This window comes from Aythya ferina (genome assembly GCF_964211825.1).
Source record: "Aythya ferina genome assembly, chromosome: 1".
NCBI lineage: Eukaryota > Metazoa > Chordata > Aves > Anseriformes > Anatidae > Aythya > Aythya ferina.
The window spans coordinates 44,628,055-44,641,401 of NC_140296.1; the positions used below are offsets into that span (position 1 = coordinate 44,628,055).

At 34.3% G+C, this 13,347-nt stretch overlaps 1 protein-coding gene across 19 annotated transcripts in view; it reads right to left on the reverse strand.

The window, feature by feature from the left end:
- The window catches only part of MYCBP2 (MYC binding protein 2), a 193,651-nt gene that overhangs the window by 58,141 nt on the left and 122,163 nt on the right, over nucleotides 1–13,347 (reverse strand). For 15 of the 19 annotated variants that reach the window (XM_084527321.1, XM_084527308.1, XM_084527311.1 and 12 more), the window contains 4 exons: nucleotides 11,513–11,610; nucleotides 7,168–7,284; nucleotides 6,282–6,422; nucleotides 666–740 (listed from right to left, as the gene is read on the reverse strand). In XM_084527321.1, coding sequence (XP_084383447.1) covers nucleotides 666–740; nucleotides 6,282–6,422; nucleotides 7,168–7,284; nucleotides 11,513–11,610 — 431 coding nt within the window. The remainder of the gene's footprint in view (nucleotides 1–665; nucleotides 741–6,281; nucleotides 6,423–7,167; nucleotides 7,285–11,512; nucleotides 11,611–13,347) is intronic. The other 4 variants (XM_084527305.1, XM_084527320.1, XM_084527312.1 and 1 more) reach the window with 1 other exon arrangement.

The window sequence follows — 13,347 nt, forward strand, 5'->3', positions numbered from 1 at the left end:
TAACAGTAAAGAAGTTTGCTATCTTGGGGAAGAAGATTCAGTGAAAAACAGATTTTTAAATCTCTAAACCAGTAGGTACAGTACTGAGCATCATCTTCATTACAAAGTTCATATGAAAACAACTGGGATCTAAAAATCAGTACAAGGCTGTAAAGACATTTAGATATGCACTTATGTAGCTAACTGAGACTGCTTAACTGCATATACTGTAATTTGTTCCTGTAATTGCAGATTAAAAAAAAAAAAAAAAAAAAAGGAATGGTCTATTTATAAAATTTTTGTGTCATTCCTCCTATGAATGTCATCTTATTAGATACTGCAACTTCATGGGAGCCCTTCAATAACAGAAAAAAATTACTATTCATTCTGCATTCAGAAGGAGAATGAAAGCCTTTATTATGTTATTAATATCTCTGAATTTCTCTCTCTATATTTTTTTTTAATAAAGGAAAGTGCTACTTATGAATCAACCTGCCCCAATTTTTTTTTTCTCCTCGTAAAGGAAAAGATCCAGATACAGCATTCTATGCAAACCTTGTATTTCCTGTAAAAATATTTCAAGGTGAAGTAGACTTCAAAGAATATTTAATGTAAAGTTGAATTACAAGGTACATTCTGAAAAAGAGAAAGAGATACAGTGTGACTGTTCCTGTCAATTAACTCACCTTAGGGGGTAAAGCTTTGGAAGTCCATGAAAAAAAGTCCAAATCCCTTACTCCTTGGCTAGCATTAAAGACATTCTGAACAACAAAGTTTAAAAAAAAAAAAAAAGACATATATCAACAAGGAAATGGGAACAAAGAAACACTGGAGGAAGAAGCTAGAAGTATAGTAATGCAAACTTTCTCCACAAGTAATTTTACTGGTAGAATATCTTGCAAAAGTGAGAAGTTTTGTTTTTCTGATCAAGTCACCTGAGAGTTCATTGCTCCCCTTGCCAAATCATCTATTAAACAAAAACAGTTTGGTATGTCAAAAGCTCGAAATGGATGTAGTGTGTCATGCCATTTACTGAAACTGAGAGCCAGACATTTCTTACAAAGCTTGAGACTACGCAGAGACAGATCCCACACTTCTGTAACAACGAAACAGTAGTTTGTTCCACCATATACCACAGTTTTACAAGCAAGACAGTCTGCTGTTTCGAAAGGATTTCAAGTATTGCAGGACAACTGCACGTGGTCTTTTGTCACCAATTCAGAACTGCACAGACGCAGAAGGGCTGAGCTCACTATGTTTGAACAACTCACTTGTACAGAGTGATTTCACTAGTTTGCACATCGATACCACACTCTTTACCAGAAGCAAAAACTGCAGAGTGCTGTAAGGAAGAACCACTCAGATCTCATTAGTGTTATAAGACATACGATTCATTTACTACTTTATTATGAATTATCAACAATCAAATGGAGCTGCTCGAGTTCCCTAATTTTATAAGCAATGGCCCATATTACCGACACAAGCTCTACTGTTCTGTGCATTTTTCCCCCACAGAACAGCTAGGATGGCATTTATTAGCCACTGGAAAACACCAAAAGCAGCCATTTTTCTCCATTAAGTAACCTCTCTCCATAAGCTTGTTTCTACTCATTTCAAAGAAATTTTCACTGTCCCTATCAAAAGAAGTAATTAGTAGTACATAAGTAGTAGTATTAATAATCAGTATTTACAGAACAGTCTCTTTGGTAAAGACACTTTTTTTTTTTTTTTTTAATTTCCTATCCCCATCTTGGCAGGAAAACGAAGTGAAATCCCTGCAGCATTCACACCAAAATTTAACAGTAATTAAAAAATAATAATAAAAGAGTCACTTTAAGCAGAAATTGGCAAGTACAATAGTCTTGTCATGCATGCTCTGTATTCCTTGAAAAAAAAATTGATGTTAAAAATAAGTAAATCCACCTCATGACAGAAGTAAATCATCTACTACTGTTTGCAAAAATTCTCCTTACATCAATCTTTAGTAAAGAAAACAACTTTAAACTTGGACAAAAATGAAGAAATTATCAAAAGCCATAACTTCATTAGAGTGCAGCACCTCCTCCTGAATTTGAACGAGGCACTGCTACACAAATAAAAGATGCCTGGGGGCATCAGGGAAGGTGGTGGTGGTGTTTTAGACAGGAAGATCACAAAATCACAGAATAAAGGCTTACCAATCTGACATAAAACTATAATAATTATAAAAAGACTACATTTGCCTAATGCGAGTTTACTTCATAGGCATCCAATGTAGCTTAACAGACTGATTACATTACTTTGCAACACGTCTCCTGCTTTGTGACAGACTTCTACTGTTCAGAGGAATGTGGTACCATACCCAAGATACTGAATTATCATTTCAAAGATCTGGTTTTGTATGCCATAAAGTTATATGTGAAAAAAGCACGAAAGAAACCAACAGCACTGAAGTGGGACCATGCTGGCTGGCTCTGCAACACAGAGAAGATCAAACCAGACCTTTGCTCTTCAAACTTTAGAGCTTTCTGGCTTCTTGGCTTTTAGCATGTCGTATGTCAGTGTAGATCAACAGCATATTGATCTACATAGCATATGTAGATAAATAGCATATAATTGAGAATTAATATTTAATTCTGAAGAAACTACTACATACAAGCTCTAGTATTTAGTCCTCATGCTACCATCTGTAGATTTAGTTCATATTTTCCTTTCAAGCTTTCCATTCCAAAAATTAAAAATAATTTCAGGAATTCTTCCAGGAAAAATTTCGTATCTTTTTTTTTCCAATCAAGTTTAAGTTTCAGAAATCATAAAACTGAATATAAATTACTTCACCACAAGAAATTAGCAATGAAAAAAGCATTTAAAATCTCAACTAATATTATTTTTCAAAGCTAAGTGTTATCTTAAATGATTTTTTAGACTTTTAACTATTATTTCCCATCACATGTAAAATGATGGTAGAAATCTATTGTGAATGTCCTTCAGTGTTTCCACAAAACCTTCTGAGGTTCTGCAATCAAACTCAGCAATCTACGTACTAATTTTGGTTCTCTCTTACACTACATTAGTAGTTTAAAAAATATGCAGTTTCTCAGTTCTGCTTGCCTGTAGTGGTTGAGGAATATAACAGCAAAACTGGGCAGCAGGATAGAGTATTCCTTATAATTATACATTTGACATTTAAAATTAAGGAACAAAACCATATTCAGAATATGACTTTTTAGAAGTTCCTGAGTTTAACCAAAAGACAAATTCTATTTACTCCCCATAAAATAAAACTACTTCTCACTAGTGTGTATCGCTTTATGCTGTATGTATCTTTTACTATGTGCATGCATGAAAACGCAACCGTCTGTATACATGATAACCTCTATCAGAACTTTGCAAGAACAATTAACTGAATTGCAAAAGACAGAAGGAAAAGTAACTATCAGGACAGTAAGAAGCTAATCCAAATTCACAGCATGTTTAGACTCATAGTCTCATAATCGTATTACCTAAAATGGATTAGATTCTCAAGTTTAGATCAATGGCTACGTAGCTGTTCCTCATGAAAGGAGAAGAGCAGATTTGACTATGTTTCCTGAGAATTTGACAGTGTTTCTTCAGAAAGTAAATGACCACAACTAAAATAAACAGAGTCTGGCAACTGCAGTGGATCTCGGCTTCCCTATGATCATTTATCTATAAATATAATACCTTTGATCAAAATATACAGAAACAGTGTACTAAGGAGATCTAAGATACTCAAATTTGCTGTATCATAAAATAACTAGTTAATGTCTATAAATAAACAAAAATGTAAATACGGTATATATGCTGTATTTACGGGATAAATATACCATATTTATGGTATATATGCCGTATTTATGGGATAGAGGCTGAAATTAACACTACAAAAAATTGTTCTTTTTATCATTTTAAATCTTTTTTTTAAATCTTTTTTTTTATTTTTTTTTTATTCACTGCTCAATTAATACAGTGATGAAATAGAGCAATTAAAGTTTTCTGTAAAAAGCATACCTTAAATGTATTTTACAAAATGTACTGAAAGATTTTTTCTACGTAACTGATGATCACAAGAAGCTTGTATTTTTAAATGTAGCAAAGTAACGTCATCAAAGCTGCCAAGTCTGCGTACTCCTGAGTTGAATAAAAATCGAGCCTAGTTAAAGTACTGTGACATTACTTTAAACAGGGATTAGCATGACTAATTCAGCCACTTGATTTTCCATATGTACTTGCAGTCACGTATGAGACTCCTTTTCCAGTATGTTTCCCATTTCTAGAGCCAATACTGGTAGAACAGCTGTAGATTCTAGGAACTGTGTAAATTAACAGATTTTTACTACATTTTGCTCATAATGCCATTCAGTTACCCAATTAAACAAAAAAGGGATGGGCAGATACACTTTATGTGGTCAAGATTTAGCAGAAAAGAGTTTTAAGCTGACTTACAAAAGTCAGGAGCTTACTAAAGAAAAGAGTTTGTTAATTTTCATCAAGTTGTGTGGTGCATAAGAACATAATAGCTTGCAGTAGAGACTAAGGCAGTCAACAAAAGTAAGCCACTGAACTGTGACTTCTGTTTTGTGGCCATTGAGAAAGAAAAAATATAGTGGTTTTTTTTTTTTTTTTTTTTTTCCATTTATGATTATGCATCAAGCCAACAAATCTGAATGCTTAAATACAGTTACTAGTAAAATTAAATAGTTTCAGGACATGCTATGTCCTTTCAAAAATATAAAAGTATGGAAAAGATGCAAAGAAAACATCTATCCATAAGTAACTTAAAATATCTGTTATTAGACATAACCACCTTACATTAATAGTTGCTTTCTTAACATATTTGCTGGTTGCTACTGGCTGTTGATAGATTAGAAACTAAGAAGGCATGTGACTTTTACCTAGTGTGATTGAGAATGTGATGTAACTGGTTAGTTAAAATAAAAGTAGCTATATTTGTCATATTCTTAGAGTTCACATGGTATCAAAACTTTCACAACACACTTTAAGAAGAAAAAATCTACTTTATCTGAACTTTAGAGAAGCATTCATAGAATGAGATGTATAATAATCAAACACTATTCTTCACATTTAATTGTACCTGGCTTACTTATTCAAGTGAATTTGAATCATCAAGATTATGTTATCAAAATTTAATATTCAGGATTTATTATTATTATTATTATTGTTATTGTTATTATTTTGTTAAGAGTGGTAATCTCTTTTAAGCTTTTCTCAGAGAACAAAGTGTATGTTACTGCACATATAAATGTGTACTGGAGCCATTTAAAATATACCAACCAGTAAGTTCTTGCTAATCATATACATGACTGCTGATATGATTAACATTCCTCACAGCACATAAAAAAAATATTAGAAATAAAAACAAAAAAAATAAAATAAAAATAAAAACCCGAAAAAAATCTTACCCTTCCATGCTTACAAGATTTATCAAAATTGATAAATTGATTTACCAAAATAAAGCTCACCCATATAAGAGGACAAGTTGAAACTAAACAGCTGTTTTAGGAATTAGATCTAGTTCTCACACTCTGCCCTGAAGAAACCATGTTATTGCCCACTTTGTTGAATGCACAAAACCAGATAAGCCAGAAGACCTACAATTTCAGAAGTTTTTTGAGAAACATTAGTTTGACTTATACACTTTTGTATCTAATTGTATCTTGTTGCCAGAAAACGTGTATTTTGATTTGTAGTGATGGTGATCACCACTGAAGTTATCCAGATAAATTACGCTTACTCTTATAAACTCAAATGTTTTTTTACTGAGCCTTGATGCTGTGATTCTTTCATTAGCTACCATTTTGTAACTCAGGGATTCATATACAAAACTCACAAAAATATCCATGAAAAACAACACAGCCTAAAGATTTTCAAAAGTTTTTTAAAAAGTGCCTCAACTACATTGGTTAACTGTTGACTGTAAGCCTCTTCTGAGATCATTACATCAGTGGGCCACTTTATGGACAATGAAGTCTTGCATCAGGAACATCTGGTGCTTAATCTAATTGTTATACTTTTTTATACTCTTGTATCAGTCTTTCTGCTTTTGCTTCTCTTTTAGGAGAAGAATCTTCAACATAAAAAGCTTTGTACATTTCTACACTCCACCCTCATTACACAATAGCCCTCAAAAACGGAAACACACGTAAGATAGTATTTAGTAATTAAACTTTTTTTTTTTTTTTTTTTTTTAAACCTCAGGACTCATTTGCAGCCTTAATTAAAGAAAGTTTTGTAATGAGGATAGAGTGTACTCTGGATATTTTTCAAAGGCACCTTTTACTTACGTCAACAGGTACCAGAAGGCTCTTGCCAAGATGCTGGTTAAAAGAGAGGCACCAGGCTTCAGTGTAACCATTCATGTTAGGAACATACTTCTTTATTGTTTCATCATTCAGCCTCAGCCAAACACCATCATCATTGTGGATCTATGGGAAACAAGCAACAAAAACGAGCCATGCCCTCCTGTAACCGTTCCGTGGCTAGCAAGGATTAACAGACATTAGACAAACAGCAGTAGCAAGGATGTAATGATCTTCACTATACTGACAGAACATAAGAAGAGGTAAAAAGGAATATTGACAAAATCAGAATTTCAAAGCAATGGGAAGCACATCTTTTTAGAATGCAAGGTGCAAAGACAGTTTTAAATCAGATCTTGCTTTGAGAGAAAAGAGGAAAAGCCAAGCCTTCGTAAGCTTACTGTTGTCCACTTTCCACTTTTCCATTGCTCATTTAACTTAGTAAATTGCAAAAATATTCCTTGTATATGAAGTTATACTAGAAGAAGTATACATGCACAGTAATCTAACACACTAGTGATCTTTCAGAAGTGTAAGTGAAAGATATAATTAAAATGATACCTGCATCTTTGAATTTTTATATACAGTTGAAATAGCTAAACACAAAATCCTTAGAGATATTATTGGAAGATGAACTCTAAGAAATTTGTTTCCTGATATCACAGTGTCTGTTACAAAGGTTTTCAAGTAAGCAAATAAAAAGGAAATGACAGCTGGAAAAACTAAATTGGTAAATATTGAGATTTTTGCAATTTATACTCTTATGTTCTTAAGTTGTACATGTCAACATTTAAACATGAAAAAAACATTATTTGCATGTATTACCTTTACATCTTAGCTCAATTTTCAACAGAAATTTCTTATTAATTACCTCGTCAATGAAAGTGATGGATCCATTGACTTTCACTATGCCTATTTGCTCACTCTGAAGGGAAGGGTGGCTACGGATACGAAGCCCTGCACTGTCCTTGGCCACAAATTTGCGAACCTAAGAGAAGCAAAGAAAGATAGTAAGGAAGAAAAAATTGGAACAGAGCTCTCAGAGTAAAAAGAAATAGGTTTAACAGATTCTGAAATGCTAGTGACAAGATGGCAGTCAGAGTTACAGTTTGTTGCTAGTTTCCCATGGCTGCTGTGTATGATTTCATTTATTTTTGTTAAAACTATGTTTAAACTACATCAACTCAATCTCTCTGAAGGTTCTGTTATACCAGACAACATTCAGTACAAGCTTCTCATTCTTATAACTGCCCACCTACAATTTATTCTTCTTTAAGTTTCAAAGGTCAGGGTTTTCTCTCACCAAATTTACTATTTCCAGTAACCGACCAACTCAAGATTATCAGTCCTCATTTGACACTATCATAATATTCTGCTTTTGGTCAAAATATGGATATTTTTCTTAGTAGATAGTCTAAATAGCCTTTTGAGAATAGCAAAAGAGCAGATCTTTCTACTTATTTTTGAAATAGGCATTTGAATAATTTCTTCCTTTTTCACAGGAAGGTTAGATGAGACGCTCCTTGTTACTAGTCTGATTTACTACAGCCCCCAAATCTCCCAGCTGTTAGTTCACGTCGTTTTTTTTTTTTGGTCATTCAAGCATGTTATCAGGCAGCTGTCCCAAAGAACAACTTAAAATCAGAAATGAAAAAGATAGCTTAATAAATGCATATATTCTGTTAGTGTTGTACAAAACCTTTCTTTGAAGGTTATTTTCAAACTCAACATTATAAAACAGAAATGTATCAACTGAAGTATGAACTCAATCTTCAAATTAGCACAGAATGATATGGAACAAATCAACTCAGGAAAATGGTAAAGGAAGGCAAAAGCTCAGTGCATTTTTTTTCCTCTAAGCAAATTATTTCAGAAATTATATACATGTTAGGGCTTTTTTAAACAAACAAACAAAAAACATAATAACATAAATGTTTTTGTGCAGTTTGGAGAAAAGAAAGTTAAGAGTTGACTTTAATGCTCTTTACAACTTCCTGAGGAGAAGAGGAGAGGGAGATGCTCATCTCTTTTCCCTGGTATATGGCGCGTGGGAATGAAACAAAGCTGTGCCATGGAACATACAGACTGGACGTTCAGAAAAATTTCTTGATGGTGAAGGTCACAGGCTTCCTAGCAAGGTGGTTGATGTCCCATGTCTGTCAGTGTTTAGGAGACATTCGAATATATGCTTAATAAAATATGCTTTAATTTTTGGTTGGCCCTGAAGTAGAAGTGGTCTGGCATTGGACTTGATGATCTTTCTAGATCCCTTCCAACCATTCCATCCCATTCCATTCCTTGTAAAAATATAATGCCGAACCATTGCTTACAGCATTCTCAACATATAGAAGCCTAAAAACAAAGCCTTGCAAATTAGGAATTCCTAATTTTTACATTGCTACCCCTATGAAACATTACTTGAGAGAAATCTTGTGACAGGCTAACTGGAGCTTGGATTAAAAATTTCAGTTTAGACGAAGAAGAACTCACACCCAGAATTTGGTTACAAGCAAGTCTGGAAAGCGCATTTTCCATACATTAATTGCATGAGTCTTCTTTCTGATACAGCACCTTTCTGCTTGGAGTATTTCTCTATAGCATGACAGTTCGGTATCTTATTAATGTAACACCGCCCAAATTGCTTCTTCCATGGAGCACACACAAACTGGGCTCTGACTAGAAGAATTGATTACAATGCAGAAAGGCACAGCAATTGACATATATTTATCTCGTACAGTGCACAGAACTTTGCAAGAGCTTTGTCACTGTGCCTTCTTATTTGGTGTATCTGAAAAGAGGTACATCTTGCAGCACAGAAATGTGTGCTGCATAGAATAAAACAACCTTTACAAGTGGGTTAACCTCCCATGGAAGGATGCAAAAAACTAGCCCTCCTTTTTTTTTTTTTTTTTTTTAGTTGGATAGTTTCTTGTTTAGTAATGTGAGGGCAGTAGAAACAAAACGTTAGATTCCAGTCATTCTGGCAAGAGTCTTGTCCCTTCCAATTCAATTAAATTACGACTGATTTCTTGTATTTGGTTCCAACTACCCTGAATTACCTTACACATATTATAAGACAGTGTTTCCCTCAGAAGGACGTGGGATAGGATTTTCTACAAAGTAGTTAATCTAAATTTCACAGCCAATGAGGCGGCACCAGTTCTTGTATTCCAGGCTGAAGACAGATCACTGTGATAACCTCCTTAACCAGCTGTGATGGACAGGAAAGTCAGATTTTCATCCAACTTCATTTAACAGAAAATGAACAGATCAATACTATATTATTCCATTTTCAACCTGAGTTTCAATTAGGTCTGACTCCAAAACTGGAATGCTCCTGTTTCAACAAGAATATTTTGTTGTTTCCAGGTGAGAAAAGATCACCACTATTACCGTTATTTGGTTATAACTATCTGAAATTTAGGGCTGGGAAAGGAGAGAAAGAAGTTTCTAGGACGTAACTAACCCATTTTTCTCAGTGAAATTGGATTTGGCATACTGGACCATTTCTGATGTACATGTCTAATCTGCATTCTTGGCTTCAGAAGAATGCACAGCACAATGATTATCTTTTGGTTTATTTATAATACTGCTGTTCACATACGTGGAATTATGCTAACCTGGTTCATTATGCAATTGTGACACAGAAGAAAGAAAACTGATAAAATGATCTATCATGAGAAGTCTACTGTGTTCCTGCAACACTGATAAATCCTAGTGTGGACAAAGGCTTAACAGACACCATATACAGGACAGAAGGATGTTTCCCCTTTCAAAAAGACTGTAACTTGGAAAAAGAAACAAGAACAACAACACAGGCGGATGATTAAACACTTGACTACTGCCTCAGAACACCAGTTACCTAACTTTTGTCAAGTTTGTTGTGTTTTGTTTTTAAGCTGTCATGACTGTTGCTTGACAATATATAGCTGTTATATATGAACCAGTCACCTTAATTCCCACTGTAGCAATTGACAAGAAAGGCAGTTCCATCCAGCAACTTGTATCATAACAACTGTCTCTTTCTCTTCACTGAGTAAGTAAAACACAGCTTGGATGGAGATACCATTAACATCTGTGAGATGCATTTCACCCAGAAGAAAGTTCTTATTAAGATAATTAATAATTAAGATAATAAATAAGATAAAGTAACCAGGAAGTCACAAGGGGCTTCTCCTAATGGAGAGATGGGAGACAACCTAAAATTATTTTGTGGAAGAAGCAAACAAAACAAGACAATGAATAAAAATATCTGTGGAAATTAGAAGTAAAAAAAAAAGAATCATTTTAGTGGCAGAAGCAGACACTGGATGATGTATTTACAGACTTGGGAGCTGTATAACAAAAGGTGCTATTTCTAGACTAACCAGAAAGTTGGGAAAGAATTCCATCAAGATGTACCATACAGCTAAGAAGTTGGCAAACACCCAGTTCTTTCTGTAACTGTGTATTTCCTAGAAGAGGGGAAGAGTCCACTTTTACTCTTGTAATAAAAAAGGGAAGGATAATTTAGTGCTTTTTCAGAATTCACATCTTTTAATACAAATTTATTGCATGAAAGTAAGATTCAGTACTTTGCTTAACTCCCTCTTTATGCTAAGGAAGGGTTATTGAGGATATTTCCTTCATCTTGGCATTTCCCCAGCAGTGCCACACCACCTTTCACCTTTCACCCGTTATTTGTGCCTACTTCAGTCTTTCGGGGTAGAACAATAACATGAAATGGGGAAGTCAAAAGCTATAGAAAGGATAACCTTTTAAAATGAAGGCATGACATTCTAAGAAAGGAAGACATCACCAAGAAACTAATTTAGGATTTTTTGCTGCCTAAAGAAAGAGCCTGATCAGAAGACAAACAATATGTGCCCTTTGTACAACTCATGCCATAGCACAACATCAAATAACTAATATTAGCGTAGAATGTGGTTTTCATAATGGTTGCACAATATTTGTGTGAAAAGCCTAGAGAAATATATATATACATATATATATAGTTTGTATATAGTTCCTAACAGCTTTATTAATGGGTATACAGAAAGAAAACGGAATGAACATCTTTCATTTTATTCAGTATACTAATTTCATTCCATTCAGCACATTAAAGTGATTTGTCTTAAGTCCTGTACTGCTACGAAGTGATAAAGTATATATTAAACGACAAGAAAATCCCACCCAACTCCAACTATCTGTTTGGGTTTTCATTTAGTTTTTCAAACCTTGTTTGGCTGAGGCTCTGCCTTTGGTTTAATAAGCTGTGTCCCAGGCGGTATCATTCCTTTTGGAGGATCTTTTACTTTCACTTCTAGCCCAGCATCTATAAGCAAACAAAGACTAAGTTAAAGTAAAATAATAAAAAGAAAAAAGTCCATTTTGTAGTCATATAGTAACTGCAATTTATCAGTGCTACAACTTAATAGTATGCAAAGTAGCCACTCACTTATCTGGTTGACAAACACTTGCAGCTGCTTAATGGTGCAAAGTATTATTTTATCAACATTTATAAAGTCACATGTAGAAATTCACAGATATATAATTTAATGTTGTTATTAAGTATCTGTCACACACTGTGTCCACATTACTACTAGGTAATTTTGTATCCTAATGTCTGCACAGACATGCTTCAAGGAATGGTGAAGACAGAATTAAATGTTTGAAGGGTGCAAGTAAAAGCTCCTAGAGAGGCAACAGCTTATGCATGCTATACTGCTGCAGATGCTAATCACAAAATGCAATAAACAGACAACAGCCTTAGAAGGCAAGCTACACATCAAGAAAAGGCCTGTAATTTAAAGAGCCAGCACCTTTAATTGCCAACACTGTTATAAAACCAGGAGGTGCTAGAAAATATCTCAAGACAGTAAAATTCTCAGATCACAAAAAAAAACAAACACAAATAAAGAAACAGTTCAAACTTCTGTAATAGATGGATATAGCCTTGAATAGTAATCTTAAAAAAAATATTTTCAGAAATCACTGTTAATGCCAAACTATAGCAATTTAATGGTTTTAAGCTTTTGTTTTGGTTTACAGGCTGACCCTTTGAAGAGCAAGAATGCGAAGCAACCAGACCTAGTGATAAATCAGCAATGTTTTCAGGAACGTTCTTTTAAACAAATATGTAAGTAACAGAAGGAATCTAGAAGGATCAAGATCTGAAACAGAGAAGAAACTAAGTGCTACCAGTACTTAAGAGGGCCAAAGTTGAGCAAATCATGGGTCAAGTATGGGTGTATGAACCCCACTGAACAACAACAGAAGTAACATTGAAGAAAGATGGCATCGACAACTACTAGAGGACACTCATACCTGTCTAATAACCAAGGTTAACAACTGTATTCTAATAATCCTAGAAGTTAACCCTATGCAATTAATGAACAAAGATAACTATTATGAAAAATATAACATTGATCTTATTTTCTGTAGGTAACACACGTTGGATTGGAATGGGACTGGAATTTATGTATCTATTTACAAAAGGTGCTGCTCAGTATTGGCAAAGATGAATTGCTGGTGCACTCGCTTAAACCGTCCTATGAGAGATGGGCCTAATTACAATGCCTTCAATATCTGTGCTGCTGTCTTCACCATACCACCTGTAGAATTAAAAAGGGACAATTGAAGGTGTAGACATTTTCTGAAGGGGAAATCTTCCCCTAGCACACTACAGTAACTCGTATTTCCCAGGACCAGCAAGACAGATAAATTATTTTCAGCAAGGAAGAAACCAAAAGCATTTAATATTGGTATTAGCAGTTGAGATTTAAGATAGTGAAGACCACTCTTTCTCAATTTTCCACAGAGGAAATGACAATTTACTCCTGCACAGTTGGGAACAATTTCTTCTTTTCTTAGGTTCTTCAGATCCTTCCTCCACCTATACATCTCTGTCACTCTCAGTTGAAACTGGACATTTTTCTTGCAGTCTTAGACATCTCAAAGCAACACAGAGCACACAATAAGATACTCTATTATTCTTGTTTTCTAAATGCATTATGAATACACAAGTTGCCAAATATGTCCCTATTCCAATGATGGAATAGCCATGATCTTT